The sequence below is a fragment of the Crocodylus porosus genome, unplaced genomic scaffold (genome assembly GCF_001723895.1).
Source record: "Crocodylus porosus isolate Cpor-Errol unplaced genomic scaffold, CroPor_comp1, whole genome shotgun sequence".
Classification (NCBI taxonomy): Eukaryota; Metazoa; Chordata; order Crocodylia; family Crocodylidae; genus Crocodylus; species Crocodylus porosus.
Genome location: NW_017728910.1, coordinates 44,778,975 through 44,794,679, shown reverse-complemented (window position 1 = coordinate 44,794,679; position 15,705 = coordinate 44,778,975). Strand labels below are relative to the sequence as shown.

Here is a 15,705-nt window from a genome sequence, read left to right as displayed (position 1 = left end):
AACATTGTATCTTCTGTAACCTAGTTGTGTTCCCCTCCTCATCCCCACCCCTCTAGTGTTAGTCCCTCGCTCGGGCAATCTGTATTTCCCTATCAGCTTTGCCATCTTTTTTTCCGGATTCCCAATCCTAAACATTTACTAATAAAAGTTCATCTGTTCTTGACCAGTCCACCTTAGCTTTTGCTTAGCACCTTGTTGTCTTCTAGGTGCGTATGAAAAGATTGCTTGCTTGCTTGCTTATTCTGTTAGGTTTCTTGAAGCTGAAGTTCGGCTGACTGGTCTGTAAGCAACCTTTGCCCCCTTTTTAAAGATATTAAGCGGTACCACTAAGCTGCCCTATTCTGATCTTCAAGAGCCTTTCCCATCCTGCATGAGTTCTCAAAGACAATTCATTTGAGATTGCTTTCATCAGTTGTCTAAGTAGTCTGGGATGAAGTTCTTCAGGCCCAGATGATTTGAAAACAGCTAACTTGGAGAACTGATTGCAAGCCTGTTCTGGCCCGAGTGTGGCATGAAGTGAACTAGTGTAGCTGATGTTAACATAGAGTGTAATAGTAGTGAACTATAACCATGTTAGTCTTGGCCTGTAAGTAACTTGAAAGCTCCATTTTGTATTCTTTTGCTTGACATAAGTGAATGAACTCTCCATGCCCTTTATGTATGAGTGTATGTGAAAAGGTGAATGGTGACAGAATGGCATAGAGACAGGAAAAGAAGACTTAACTGTGTTTATAAGCAACAAAGTGCCAAATGTGTAAGTTACCAGTCCGTAAACTCATTAATAGATACCTGAAGAATACCTTTGAGGCCTAGGGTGCCAAGGAAATAATGAGGAGGAGGAGGAATGCACACATCTTGCCAGATGGGCAGCAAGGACACTCCAAGACTGGGATACCAACTTTTAAGACCAAACTAACCTTGGGCTGAGATAAGCAGAAGATGGATGAGGGACAACTGCAAAAACAGAAATTGGATATGGAAAAACCCCAAAGTGCTGAAACAAAGAATGGCAATCCCTATACAAGAGGACGCTGAAAAATGCCAGGTTGGGTGAGTCTCTCTCTCAACTTCTGTTTCTTCAGAGCACAGATGCGTCTGTTCACCCCTCTTCAAGCTGCTATCTTCAGGATCTCTCTCATAATAACCACCCTGCCTGCTATCTGCATCTTCTCTCAGTAGGACTGGGCTGGCCACCCAGTGCTATTATTGAACAATTACTGCTGGTAACTATAATTCCTGAGAGAATGTTTTGTGTTTGTGGGTGTCTGTGTGTAATGAAGTACTGTATAATGTGTGTGTATGCCTATATGAGTGGTGTGTCCGAACCTCTATGTCTAATTCATGTAATCAATAAATGTGGCATTTTGCCTTATCCCCCTTTATAAGGTCTTGCTCTTGATTTGATAAATTGGAATTCAGGTAACATGAGGACGTACCCTCTTGTCACTGGTGCCCATTATGTTATTAGCCATTTAATCACAGTTAACCTTTTAACTGAAAACTGAAGCAAAAAAGGCATTAAGTACTCCAAACTAGGGCTGTGCAAAACAGTACCATTTTGTTTCAACTTCCGTTTCGCCATTTGGATGGGACAGTGTTTTGTTTCAAGTTTCATTTCATTTTAAAAACACTGTTCCATTTAATTTAGTTGAAACTGTTTCTCTGTTTCACCCATCAGCTATAATGGGGATGCACAAAACAGCCTATAACTTTGTCATTTCTTGCCTGATTCAGATGAAACTTGCAGGGATAGTATCCCCTTCTGAGGCCACAAAGCCTGCCAAGTTTCAAGGAGACAGGGGAAGGGGGTTCTGGGAAACTGCACCTCAAACTGCTGACAAGCACAATTCGTGACGTGTGACTGTGTGTGTGCGCTAAAGCGCAGCTGTTTTTCCATCCCTCCCTCAGAGCACTGGGATTGGAAGGGACCTCAGGGAAGGATGACAGTCACTGGCCAGCTAGGCATGTCAATATGAGTAGTCCTTCTCCCCTCTTCCCCCTCCCTCTCCTTAGTTTTTGTTTCCCTGCAAGCAAGCCCAGCGTCAAAACTTGAAATGTTTTGAAACTTTCAAAATGTTTTGAGTGCCCTCATTTCGTTTCGAGGCTGTTCTGAAGCTTTTCATTTTGTTTCAATTTCACTGTTTCGAGCTCAAAGTGATTCAAAACAGCATCAAAATGGAACTCCTGGCGAAATTTCACACAGCCCTACTCCAAACCTCTTGGCAGCATATGGTTTTAACTTTCTTTTCCCATTAGTTACTAGACTCACTCTTGCCTCTAATTGCTCATGTACTTAGAAAAACCTTCCTTGTTCCCTTTGCATTGCTTGCTAATTGTATCTCCTTTTGTGCTGTGCCCTTTCTGCTTTTACTCCTACAAGGTTTCTATACTGCTTCTTCTCAAGTTTCAGGTCATTAAGGAGCCCCTGTTTCATCCATGTTGGTCTCTTACACTTCCCATCTTTCCTCTGCATCAGGTACTGCCAAGTATGACAAGGAAATGAACAGAAGAGCATCTCAGGGTGGCAGCAATCAATCTCTGTGCAGTGAGAGGTAGCATGGGCTTATGGTCAGAGGACTGGGGCTGGGAATGCAAGGCCCATTCCCAGTTCCAGGCACAGATCCACTGGTGTTACTCGCTGACTTTTTGGGTTTCTGTTCCCCACCTGTAAAATAGGCACAATAATCCCTCCAGGTTGTGGGGAAGGGCTCGCTCCTTAGTCCTGTCCAGGACTAGGAGTGTGATCAGAGCTCTTCAAATGGCTTTTCTCTTACTCCTCTACAGCCAAGGAATGACCCCAACCACCCCTTTAATGTGCCATGGAGACTAAGCTTCCCTCTCACTTTTATCTAGTGCGCTCTATCAGCAGGCCTCAAAGCATGTCACAGAAGGGCTCTGCCTCTCTATACCCTTTTCATAGGTGGCAACCCTGAGGCACAGGTGGGTGAAGTGACTTTCTCAGGGTCACCCACTAGGCCAGTGGCAGGGACAGGACTAGAAGCCAGGTCTCCTGAACATCACTCCAGCACTTGGTTCACTGAGACTTACTGCCTGAGGAGAGCCCCTCTCCTCACACCCATGGATAGGCAACTGGGAGATGTACTGGCCTTTCACTGCCCCTGGGCTGTGACTGAACGTGGCATTCCTCTTTCCTGCCCAGCATCCTGACCCTGAATGACAAAATCTGAGCTGAGCTGTATGGGACAGAGGCTTTTTCTCCCATCTTGAGTGTTTACACTGCCATGCACCACGGTGCCCTTATTTTGGTGAAAAAGTCACGTCTTGGCTATACTGCAGACACCAAGGACCATCTGTGAAATCATCAATAACATAAAGCATCATTGCTGGGCTAAAAGCAGGCAGGGGCTGGGGGTTGATAGCTCAGTGCCATTATTTTAGGCTCACTGCAGACTCATGCCATTAACTTATACTTGATTCATATTTAAATTTTTTGCTTCACAACCCTAAGGGCTAGAAACATATGGGTGTCTTAAAATGAGTGCTCAGTTTCAGCACAACCTGGCTCCGTCTTGTAGGCTGCTCGAATGCACCACGGGAGGGCTGCCAGGCACCCTGCTGTGGCCAATGAAGGCAGCTCTTTCTTTTTTGTCCTAATCCAGACATGAGTTCCCAGGCACTCTGGGTGCTCAGGCAGTGAGTCCTGAAGAGGTTGGTGGGCAGCACTTGGGGGCAGTACTGTATCACCAGGATGCCTCCTCCTCAGGCGTATATGACAAACAGCAGGCCAGATCCTGATGTGGCAGGAACCATCAATGATGCAGCATAGATTCCCATCAACAGAGGAGGAGGCCCAAGCTACATTATCTGGAAAAAGCTGCCACTGTAGCTCGCAGTGGCCAGGTAGCTACTAAGGACTCATTTTTGCACAGACCCATGTATTCACCGACATCCCTGGGCCTGTTGTTTCATGGGACACCTGCACAATTTTCTGTATCCTCGGCCAGACTGACACTATCAGCTCAAAACCCTCCAAAAGACCAGACAACACTGAAAGGCACTGTTCCAGATGGAAAGGAAGAAGCAAACTCAAACGACATTTTCCATGGAAAAACCTGCCTGAGATGTAACCGAACAAATAAAATGAAAAAAAATAAAGAAAAATCTGCAGTTTGGGAACTCCTCTCTTTTCTAAAAGGCTTCTCAGATTTGCTCCGAACTTGTTACAACATGTTTGCGCATTCTGTAGTAGACTGTCATGTATGAATTTGTAAGCAAGCTGGTGTGGTATTGGTGAAGCTGAGGGTGTGCAAGTGTTTAAATTAGGCGTTATTCTGAGAAGAAAGCTCCTACCCTAGTAACTATGCAGAGACAGCATGACTATTCACAATGCTAGTAATAATGTTAATGGGATCCAAGTTGCTGACACCTAAGAGGTGAGGTGAAACAGAGCCATTTATTTTGGAAGCTGCAGACCAAAATGGGACGCTGACTGATTCCATTAACAACCAGCTCTATTAGATGGTATTTTTATTCTTTGCAGCTGTCTAAATAAATACCAACATTTAAAGTGTAGAATTATGAGTAATTGCTGAAGTGGGGACACCTAGCTCTGTTGGAAAGAAGTTCAGAAACTGAAGAAATTCAGGAACAATCAGTTAATAAACAAGCATAATGAACTGCTGGTTTTCGTTAATAGTGTATTTATTGAGTTAGATGATGCATTAAATAAATCATCATTCCAGCACCTTTGGCAAATGCTAAAATCCAGACTCCACGTTTCATGTTTGTTCTCCATTTCTATTGATCAGTGGACCAATGGGAAAAGAAGAGTTTCTTTCCAGTCAGAGACTAAGGGATAGAAATACGAATCCGGTGAAGAACTGCCATAGTCGTAAAAAAAGTATACACTGGAAGTCTTCATGAACTGCAGGGAGTTGACTGGCTGAAAGGGTTTTACAGACATTCTTGCCACACATTTATAGATAAACTGTTGAGGGGTTTGTTTCAACCATGTTTTAATGAGGATAGCTTGTTCGGCTCTGGTAAAAAGCCCATTCAGAATGACTGCCCTGGAAGAGCTGGGATGGTGAAAGGGTGTGAACAAAGGAGTCACTCCTATATAGGACCTGCAGGATCCAAGATTAATTCCCAACAGTTTCATCAGGAACAGGACCTTCTGTTGAGATGAGTTCACAGAAAGGACTCCCAATAAAGTCCATTGGGAGGGTCACTCATGGCCTAACCCTCCCACTCCAGATGTCACTCTTATACACATGCATGTCTCCAACTTTGACCCTTTGACAGCTGAGATTTCAAAACCAGAAGCTTCAGCCTCTGCCCCTGAAGTTGGATTTCCTAAGCCATAGAACATTTATTCCACCGCCAGCCACTTTCTACTGCTCAGGGGCACGCATGCACATAGGGATGTGCATGGATGCCTGCGTGCATGGAGCGGTGCACGCTTTCAATCATAGCTTCAGGAATGATGGTTGAGCTCTGTCTACCCAAAAAAGTGGCATTCAGCATCTGAAGAAGGTGGCTTGCATTACACCAAAGATCAGGCTCAGCTACAACACAGCTCTTAACCAAAGCTAGTTAGGATGCTGGGCCTTCAAAGGGTTCTTAGGTATCTGAACAGAGGTATATAGCAATAAATAGATGAATAGCAGCCATAGACACTCAAAGTTGTTTGGGATTAATGCCTTTATAACACATGACGAGGCATAACCCAGTCTATATTCCCAGGTCAAAATCAGAGATGGCAACAAGCCTGGGTGGGCAGAAGCAGATTTACTGGCTCACATGAACACTAAAGAGGCTTTCAGTCCAAGAGATCCCAAAGTGTTTTACAAAGGTATCTACACAGAAGTCATTGTAGCCTTGGCCTCTGTGAGTCAGAGGTGAACCCTGTGGGCATAATCAAGTGAAATGGAGGGCTCTAAATGTCTAGTGTGGTGCCTTGGGCAGACCAGAGAAATGGCAGGAGCTTTGTGAAACCCTGGCCAACTCACAGCTACATGTTATCCAGGAGGAGCTGAACAACTGGGCATCCAGAGAAGGTAGGGGCCTGCTGTTTGCACTTCCAGCCTGGCATGCCCTTCTAGGCCCCAGGGAAGCATGACCCTAGCTGTCACAGGTGGCAGCAGCAGCAAAAGTTTGAGGGAAAGATTAATGGTGCTGAGAATGAAAGGGCTGGATGGATTCAAATACTGTGAGGAGATGTTTGAACCAGCATTTCAGCTCAGGAAAATGTGTCTGGATAGATGGGGATGCTCATTTCTGAGGAAAATGGAGGCAGGGAGAGGGATTGAGTTACAAGCAAAAAGGGCCTTGTTCACATTCGCTGTCATTGTCATTTGTGTGACAGGAGAAAACAGAGGCCCTTGTGGATATGAAGGCCCTGCTAGGTGCTGTGCAATGATGAGAGGCTGTCTCTGCCCCAGGGAGTTTACAAGACTTACCCAAGTTTTGCAGAGGAGAAACTGAGGCCCAGAGAGACCAAGGCCCAAATCTCTAAAGGCATTTAGAAGCCTTGCTCCCACCTTTACTTAAAATGTCTGTGATAGAGGAGGTAATAGAAACCAGGGCCCCTGCCTAACACTGAATACATCTATATGTATGCTTTAGTACACAGTAGACTAATTTGCTACACAATAAACCAATACCATTGCCACGCGCGCAGCAATTAGGCCTGTGTAGATTAATTTACTGTGCCGTCAGATAGTCCCATCAGACACAGGTATGATGGTGGAATAAGTTACTGTGCTTAAACACATGTAGATGGTGACATCCAGATTACTTTAGTCCAACTCAGATTGCACTGGAGTTTATCCAGTCGCATTAACTGCACATGTAGACGTGCCCACTGTGAGTCAAGACATTGGCTTGTTATCTCGAGAGGCTTGGGTGGAGAACCTGGCCCACCTCTCAAAAGGCAAATGAATGAATGTTTTGGAGCACAAAACAAAGCCACTTAGCCAAAGCATATGTTTCTACTCAGGAAAGCACCAAGCCTGGGAGAGCAGGGGAAGTTACTGGCCAGGTTTGTTGTGCCTCAGCAGAGCAGTGTGAGGCAGTTTGGCCTGGAGGACAGTCTCTCTTGCCAGGTAATTAAGCAAGAGTCACATTACCCACCATCTCGCTAGGCCCAGAGGGTCAGGCCAAGTGACAAGCTGGAAGGCCCAACCTGGAGACTGAGGCAAGAGTAGCTCATCTCCTGGATCCAGAAAACTGTCCCTGATGGCAATGGCAATTACGTCAGTAATAGGCACCCAGGAGGGCAGATGCCTTCTGCAGGAGTTCCTTGTGGTTCGCGTACAGGGGGATCCTCTTATCCACCACTTGCCAGCGGATGCAGACCTCTGGGTCCAGCCCCTGGAGAAACTGCAAAGGGAAAACAGTAGAGCCTGGCATGGGACAGCTCAGATATGGACGAGATGCTTTCTCCGGACCCCTGTTACCCATCATTCTCAACACCATTCACCATGGGATTTTAGGGCACCACAGCTACTGGGGGCTGTTGGATAAAACCCTGGCTCTACATTTCCATAATCAACTGCAGTGGCCTTCACCAAGGGGCAGCTGCCCTACCACAAGGCAGACTGGAGGCACCCATGTGGCATTTAATAGCCTTAGAAACCCCAGCCAGGAGACCTCTCATACCTGCCTATTCTCCTGGCTGGTTCCCCTCATAGCTGGGTTCCCCGTCAACCCACAGAGAGAAAACCAGAGTGGACCTCACCATCATTCTGAGACCACAAGTGCCGAGCCAGGGATCGTGGCTACATCAACACAGACTAGGGACAGCGAGGTCATGCACTGAACTCTGAGGTTTCACTGTCTCTGCTGGGCCAAGGCTACAGTCTTCAATGAGTCTCCTTCTCTGAACAGTGCTGGGAGTAAGGCCCTTTCACCTGGAAGCCAGAAAGCAAGAGTTTTTACCGAGTTCATCCGCTTCATCTCTATGTCGTTCTTATCTTCAAAGTGCACATTGACAGCAACAGTCTCAATCCAGGCATTGTCCGTGTTTCTAGGGTCATCAATGTAGCCCTTATATATCTGTAAAGGGAGAGAGGACAGCTGGGAAGGGCCCCTCAAGGCAGGAGAGAGGTTTCCCTGAGTTAGGAGGGTGTCAGCTGTCACGTGGCTTCTGCTCCCTGGTCACCTCTCTGTAAGGCTTGACCCTCTTAGGGAGCAAATATGGCTCCTGCAGCTGTGAATGGGTTAACAGGATGGAGCTGCCTGACAGCTGCGTGGCTGGAAAAAGGACTGAGCGATCCAGAGCCTGCTGGAGTCATAGGAGCCTGCCCACTGGCTGCTCTGGGCTTGACGTCAGGCCTGAGGTTAGCTGGATTGACTTCCAGAGCATAATACAGGACAGCAGCGCCCAGAGCCATAAGTCATTCTGATAGGGATAAACCTTCTCAGACCTACATAGCCCATGGATAGCAGCCAAGGCAAAGGTAACTGCAGGCCCCAACTTCCCTATCTCTGACCCTATCTGAAGACTGTGGTCTTCCTTGAGTGCTGCCCAAGAATGCTAATTCCACGGTAGAGTATCTGTGCCTTTGGGGGGGGCTGCAGGAGAATCAATGGGTTTTTCCCATTGGTGCTCCATACCCTGCATTTTGGCAGTGAGCCTTGCCCAAACCCACCTTGCCCCCAAACTCCTGGCCTTTCCAGAAGCCCCACAGCCCAGATGACACAGCTCTGTGGACTGGATGCAGCCTGCGGGCTATGTGTTTGACACCTCCATCTTAGGCTGGGTCGACCCTGCAGTGAGAGGTGTGACTGCAGCACTGGTCAGCACTAACACAGGGCACAACAGCAGTCATAGTGCACTGGTCTAGGTCTGTGCCACCCAAGTCTACTGGGGGCTCCAGAGATGTCACCAAGTCATTGGCATGTGCCACCATGTGCCAGGTATGTCTACAGATGCTGTAATCACAACCCCTTGACACCAGCCCTGCAGGAGCACCCAGGCTCCATGCCCCATCGAAGCAACCCACTTACCTCGGTGCCCTGGTTCAGCAGGTTCTGGAACTGGGTCCAGAACTCCCGTCTCAGCACATGCTTCAGCTTCAGCGGCAGTGACTCGCCTGGCTCCAGCGACCCCTGTACAAGACCAAGTTGTCAAAACTGGGCCCTATCAGCTGGGACTCCTCCCTGACCCCAGCATGGAAACAGACCTCGTGACCACTGTAAGGACAGTAGATGTTACCGAACCAGGTGTGACACTGGTCTGGAGAGTGAGCATGCACTGTCCCACAGAGTGAAAACATGCATGAAATCACATCCCTGCCCGTAAGCTCATGAACCTCTGGAACTTACTGCCCCTACAATTTACTAAGGCCATTGGCTTGCCAAGGCTTTCCAAAGGACTAGGCACCATGAACAAGGGTAGAAGTTGTGGTAAAACTAGTACAGATAAAAGGAAAAAGGACTGTCAGACCCTACCCCTCAGGATCCCAGCCAGGTTGGGAGGAAGGTGGACAGCACATTGTTCTAGTCCCCATCCAGCTGGTTGTCTCATTGACTCTTACCCCAGGCAGAGCCCAGTGGTCTGACAAGGGAAACAGGACAACAAGGACTTCCAACATTTTCTTCAAATTCTTCCTGTAAATCAGCCCATCTGTGTTCCTTCTCCAGCTGTGAGAGAGAGATACATTGCACCACGCTAGGACCCTGCTCCATCACCTCAGCTGCCCATCAAGGAAAGCCAGCAGATAAAGAGAGTTCAGAGACCCACCCACTAACAGCACCCCACCTCCCCCCTCTGGGATTGTCCCTGCGGAGGTCTCACACTTCCAGCCTTCTCTCTTGCCTATGAGGGAAGGTAAGATGGTTTCCAGGGTCAGCCTTCAGGGCGACAAAGACAAAACAAGCTGCCCACCATACTAAGGAGTTAAGCCTGGTCCCTATATCTGAGCACAGGCTAGCTAGCAGCAGGGACACCTGAGCGCAAACCTTTCCTCAGCCCCTGACTCGCTGTGGTCTTCAGCAAATCCCTTCATGTCCCTACATCCCTCTTTCCCCATTGATAGAATGGGATGTGATACTTATCCTATTAGAGCATGGTGAGAGGTAATGACTGTAAAGTGCTTTGAAGATGCATTTGCAGGGCAAAAATCACAAGGACAAGTGGGAATTTATTGTGCTAGCTAGCTCCTCCCTTGCCTTATGGTAAAGTTGGTGTAAAAGCAGCACCAGATCTTTAAATGGGCCAGATAAAATTGCTACACGAGGGCACCAGGGTCAGGAACCCCTGACACACTGCTTTCCCTGCCATATATAAACAGCTTCTGCTCAGTGAGTTAGGGTGCTGATTTTCCTGCCTCACTGGGGGAGGGTGCTGCTCCATTCAACTCACTTGAAGAATGATGCCCGGATGTGCAAGCCTCCATTTCACTCACCGAGTCACAACAGGGTGCATTGCATGATTGGGCCCAAAGTAGCACAGGCTCCCTCGGCCTCGTAGGCCTGTCCTTCCCCTGGGATTCCTAGCACAGAAGAAGCCAGAGAGAGGTGTTGAGATCCCTCTGCTGGCTCTCCTGCCTTGTCATATGACGCAGAGCTTTTTCCCTCAACCCTAACAGCACATTTCACAAGCACTACATGCATACATTGCCTAGTGCCAAAGATGCTGAGAATAGTTTGGTACAAAGACGCATGTTGTTTCCGCTCCTTTTTTTAGCTTCTTGGAACCTCTTACGAGTCCAGGAAGCAAAGACCAATTCCTCAAAACAACTCCTGGAAAATCAACTAATAAAACTTTACAACTTTTTCCAGTTGGAAAGTATATGACATGGTGCTTTCTAGACAAGGGTTCAGAGTGGTGGTGTCCTGAGCAACGGGCTGCATGTTAGCAGGTGGGAATACTTCCGCCACATCAGACAGCATTTTTTCTCTTGTTTTCTACTCTGTCAATACAGGAGTCACAACAGCTCTGATTTAGTTAGTCTATAAAGTGTGGAGAAATCAACCTCACTGCCCAAAGTCTCACTGCTGTAGGGTCTCAGCCCAAACCCTCCCTCCCTGGTTACAAACTCTGGCTCCTGGATTCACCTGGTCTCCTAAGTAACAGGGTTGTTAATTCCATAGGGAGCGGGGAGCTCTCTCTTTGTTTAAGAGGTCCCACCACTGCAGGTCATGCGATTAGTCCTCTCACCTGGGAAGGTGATGTCTTTTGGAAGCACCGGTCAGCAGCCAATGGGTCTGCTGCTGGTTGGAACTTAATGATAAGGTCACAACAAGTATTATAAGGTCCCTTCTTCCTGAAGAAGGGGCAGACATGTTCTGGGGGCACAGCCGCGAGCCATGTGGCCTCCAGAGTCTCTGGCTGGAATTGTGAGCAAACGACCGGAAACCTAGCTAGTAATTTAGGATTGAGTGTTCTAGATGTGTATCAAAAGGGCTAAACAAGCCCATACCGATTTGCTCAAGGTAGTTCCCCTTTGAATAACCTGTGGTTTATATTCCTTCCCCACCCCATCCCTCTTTAAAATGAATCTATCTGTCTGAGCACCCCTTGCAGTGTGTGCTTAAGAGGGAGGGATCAGCCTTGAGGGACCACTCCTCCTGTATACAGGGCAGCTTGTGAATGCTTCAGGCTAAAGGAAGCACCCCAAAATCTCACAGAGGGTTCAAGGTCACAAGGTCTGTGTATCCTGGGGGGCACAGAGCTCCAACAAAGACCAGACCTCTGGTGCTGGCAGTGGTTACCCAAGGCTTGTGGGTGTGCTCCAGGAAGGGGGATGGTTGGACGTAGGCAACTCAGGGGAGGCACTTGAAGCATGGTTCTTGGTCGGCCACAGTAAGTTGGGTTGCTCAATGCAGGAGTACCCCCTACTGTTCCACCACATAAGATACAAAATTTACCCTGCCTTGTGTCTGACTTCAGATTAACATGGCTAACTGAGTCTCTCATCAATACTTATGCTATAACCCATTTCCCCGTGGAAAACTCTGCAGCAGTTTTTTCTTTCTTGGTGCTGAGGTTTCTAGGGCACAGTGACACAAAGTCGGTCACATTAGAAGCAGTTGGGGTATTTTCCACAATATCAAACACAGCCCCAGGCCCTGGAGAAGTTCTGCTTTCACACAGAGAAGGTCACAAAGTGAAAGTGGGCACTAGGCAGAAATATTTCCAAGTGTCAAATCAGCTGTGACGTTCATGGGGTTGTTTAAACTGGATTTTTTGACCCCACATTAAAGGATAACCAGTGATTTCCCAGGAGTTCATGTTTGTAAAGGCTGGTATGAACAGCCTCATTATTCCTGCTTCACAACATGGGTAATATCCAGTCTGGCCTTTACAAATGTATCGACCACCCCCAATTCACTGGCAATACATTAACTCAAGGGGAAAAAAGAATCCAGTGTAGTAACACCATTTTCATTCAGTACTCCATAACCCAGCACTGAGGCTTGCCTCCACAAAAGCATTCAAGAAAATCAATAAGAATTAACTGAAGACATGATCCAAACTAGTTAAACCCCCTGTGCGATGGTCTTAGTCACAATTAAAGCTGCTTTCATTCTGCTCATCTTGAAAATTAAATAAATTGACTTATATTAAGGCCTCTTTAATTCCAAAGTCCACGAAGAAGTTTAATGCAGTTTACCTAGTCTCCTTTAAGAATTCATTCAAATTAATTTTCTAGAGTATGTTTACACAGACAAACTTGCCACAAAATTTAGCTCTGAACTGGGTAGCCAGAGCCTGCCCTGAGATGGACTCAGTCATTCAGAAAACTTAAGGAGAGCAAAAACTCCCAAGCACATTGGATAACAAGTCTGCCCTGCACCGAGCAGATTGCCATAGTGGATAACACTGCTTTTTCTAGGGAGGGTTATTTTTTCCTCTCCTTCCCTCCTGACTGGTGCAGTCCCTTTAAGGCAGTAGAAGCAGAAAGACTACCCTAAGCTATATTGGCTGCGAGGAGCAGAAGGAGAACAGTACAGGAGAAAGAGGAGGTGTTCAGTGTCTGCTTCTGCAACCCCCCGTTTGTTCCTCGGGAGAGTGGTGTAGCTGTGCCCTGTCCCCTGGTGCTCTTTGGGCCTGCTCGCCGGCTTAGCCTGAGAAGACCCGACTGCTGTCTGTTCTGAATCCTTTCACCCCTCACTGTGCCAGTCAGTGAACTCAGTCCCAGCTGTGGTACATACCACCCCGACTTTGCTCTGAGTTTGTGCAGGCAATGAAAAGCCACCACCAAGTGCCTGTCCCACATCTGTCACCGAGAGGCAACTTTTGCATGGCAAACAGCCAATGCTGAGTTTTCCAGGAAACCTAATCCGGCCACCAGAGCCAACCAGCCTCAGCTTTCCATGCCGTGACCAGCTGTGGGGCCTTGGCTGACTAGAGAGCAGGTGCTTTGGGGTACAATTCTCCCTGTGGGGAGCAAAGGCCTCATTTCCAGCACAGGAACATCCTCATTTTCCTGTTATTCTCCAAAGGAACCTGCAAACTTTGCTCAGGGGCAAAGACTCCTGCCTCAGTAAGGGCCAGGTTGGGAGCCTGCCAGGACTGTGACAACAGCCAGGCTCGGGGACACAAAGGGAGCACAGCTGGGCAGTGCACTGCATTGTGGGATTTAGGGGTCACACTGGGCTGTGACGGGTATGGCTTCCCCTCTCCGCCTCTCTCCAGGGGAGCACTGAAACTGAAGCATAAAGCGGCAATGACCCAGGCAGGCTTTTCTCTGGAGACCTTTGCTTGTGAAGCACCCTCGCTCCCCACCCTGCCCAGCTCACTCACAGCGGCAGCCCCTCCTGGATGTCATAGGTGCCATGGAAGCTCTGCCGGTTGACCAGTCCATCCATTGCGTTGAAGCTGATCTTCAGCAGAGACTCCACAGAGCTGAAAAACAGAGCGTGGGGTGACAGAGGGGGACCAAGAGGGAGCGGTTAAGGGGGGTGGGGAGGGACTGAAGAGGAGGCGGCAAGCAGATCTGACACTCACTGTCCCAGAGGGTCACAGGCAGCCTTGTCCTTCCTGTCTGCAGTGAAGAAGGGCGGCTGATAGATCTGGAACTCCACCTGCAGTGCACAAAGCTCCCTTCAGCCTCCCAGGGGCTGATGGCACCTGAGGCTGGGCATGGCTCCAGCACAGCCCAGCTCACTGCCCCCTGGTCTCTTCTGAGTTGGTCCTGGGGAACCAGCCCCTGATGGGACACAGGACGGGCACCTCCACTGCTTGGTGCTGCATTGGAGCCCAGTCCTGTCAAGCCGGAGGCTCTCTGAAAGGGACTGGGCTCCAGGTGAGAGCTGCAGGGCTGGAGAAAAACTCCCTATGGGGACCCCAGCCTGTGCCCAGTGCTGACCTTGGGAGCACTGCGCTGACACCAAATGAAACCCACCGTCCTGAAACAGCCAAATGCCTAGGTGACAGCTGAAAGCCACGTGCCTCCTATGTCCTGGCTCATGGCACAGACACTCAGGCAAGTTCTCAGCCTGCTTTGCTCCTCTCCAGTAGCACAGAAAGTTGAGGCCCCAGCACACATGGCTTTGGTGTCATTGGACCTCTTCCCTCTGTCTACCAGTGCAGCAGGAAGTGCCAGAGACAGCATGGGCACCCCTAGCTGCTCTGACCTGCACCCTGGGTTGGAGACCAGGTTGGAAATGAGGGAGCTGCCACCAAGTACCAGCTGGACCCTCTACTTCTGCCACACTCTGCATTAACTCTGTGAAGCAGAGACTTTGGCCCTCCACTGTTAACAACACTCTGACTCAGGAAGGTAACGTGGGCCAAATCCTCCGGTCCTACCCCTGGGGACTGAGTAATGGCTGAGTTGGGGCATGGGGATTGCGAGTGTGCAGCCAGAGCCCTGTTCCCAGACAGACAGGATGTGGCCCAGACAGAGTTGCATAGTTTCCTAGTTTCCTAGTTGGTAGGGGCAGAAGGGACCTGAGCAGATCATCAAGTCCGACCCCCTGCCATGGCAGGAAAGAGTACTGGGGTCAAACGACCCCAGCAAGGTGATTGTCGAGCCTTGTCTTAAAGGCCCCCAGAGTAGGGTCCAGCACAACTTCTCTTGGAAGTTAGTTCCAGATCCTAGCCACCCTGACTGTGAAGTAGCGCCTCCTGATGTCTAGTCTGAATTTACCCTCTGCCAGCTTGTGACCGTTATTCCTAGTCACTCCTGGCAGTGCTTGGGGGAACAGGGACTCCCCCAGTGCCTGCTGATCCCTCTGACTAGTTTGTAACAGGCCACTAGATCCCCCTCAGCCTTCTCTTGTGGAGGCTGAACACGTTCAGGTCCCATAGCCTCTCCGCGTAGGGCCAGCCCTGCTGCCCCCCGATCATGTGAGTGGCTCTCCTCTGGACCCACTCCGTGTTGTCCACATCCCTCTTGAAGTGCGGCACCCACAGCCGGATGCAGTACTCCAGCTGTGGCCTGACCAGTGCCGCATAGAGGGGGAGTATCACCTCCTTGGACCTGCTCGAGATGCACCTGTGGATGCATGACAAGATGCGGTCGGCCTTCCTGACTGCATCCCCATACTGCCGGCCCATGACTCCAGGATCCTTTTCTGCCTCTGCACTGCTGAGAAGGGAGTTCGTCAGCCAGCAGGTATGCTGCTGGTTCTTCCTCCCCAGGTGCAGCACCTCGCACTTGTCAGTGTTGAATCCCATCCTATTCTCATCCCCCCACCCTGTAACCTGTCTAGGTCCAATTGCAGCCTATTCCTCCCTTCTAGCATGCCCACATCCCCCCACATCTTAGTGTCATCAGCAAATTTGAA

General features: G+C 48.9%; 1 protein-coding gene across 1 annotated transcript in view; it reads right to left on the bottom strand.

Moving 5' to 3' along the window:
• Positions 1 to 7,082: 7,082 nt before the first annotated feature.
• TRPM2 (transient receptor potential cation channel subfamily M member 2) overlaps positions 7,083 to 15,705 on the bottom strand; it is a 50,184-nt gene continuing 41,561 nt past the window's right edge. The window contains exons 27-33 of the mRNA XM_019533107.1: positions 13,922 to 13,998; positions 13,718 to 13,819; positions 10,374 to 10,460; positions 9,504 to 9,609; positions 8,974 to 9,075; positions 7,903 to 8,019; positions 7,083 to 7,344 (exon numbers count right to left, since the gene is read on the bottom strand). Coding sequence (XP_019388652.1) covers positions 7,219 to 7,344; positions 7,903 to 8,019; positions 8,974 to 9,075; positions 9,504 to 9,609; positions 10,374 to 10,460; positions 13,718 to 13,819; positions 13,922 to 13,998 — 717 coding nt within the window. The 3' untranslated portion in view covers positions 7,083 to 7,218. The remainder of the gene's footprint in view (positions 7,345 to 7,902; positions 8,020 to 8,973; positions 9,076 to 9,503; positions 9,610 to 10,373; positions 10,461 to 13,717; positions 13,820 to 13,921; positions 13,999 to 15,705) is intronic.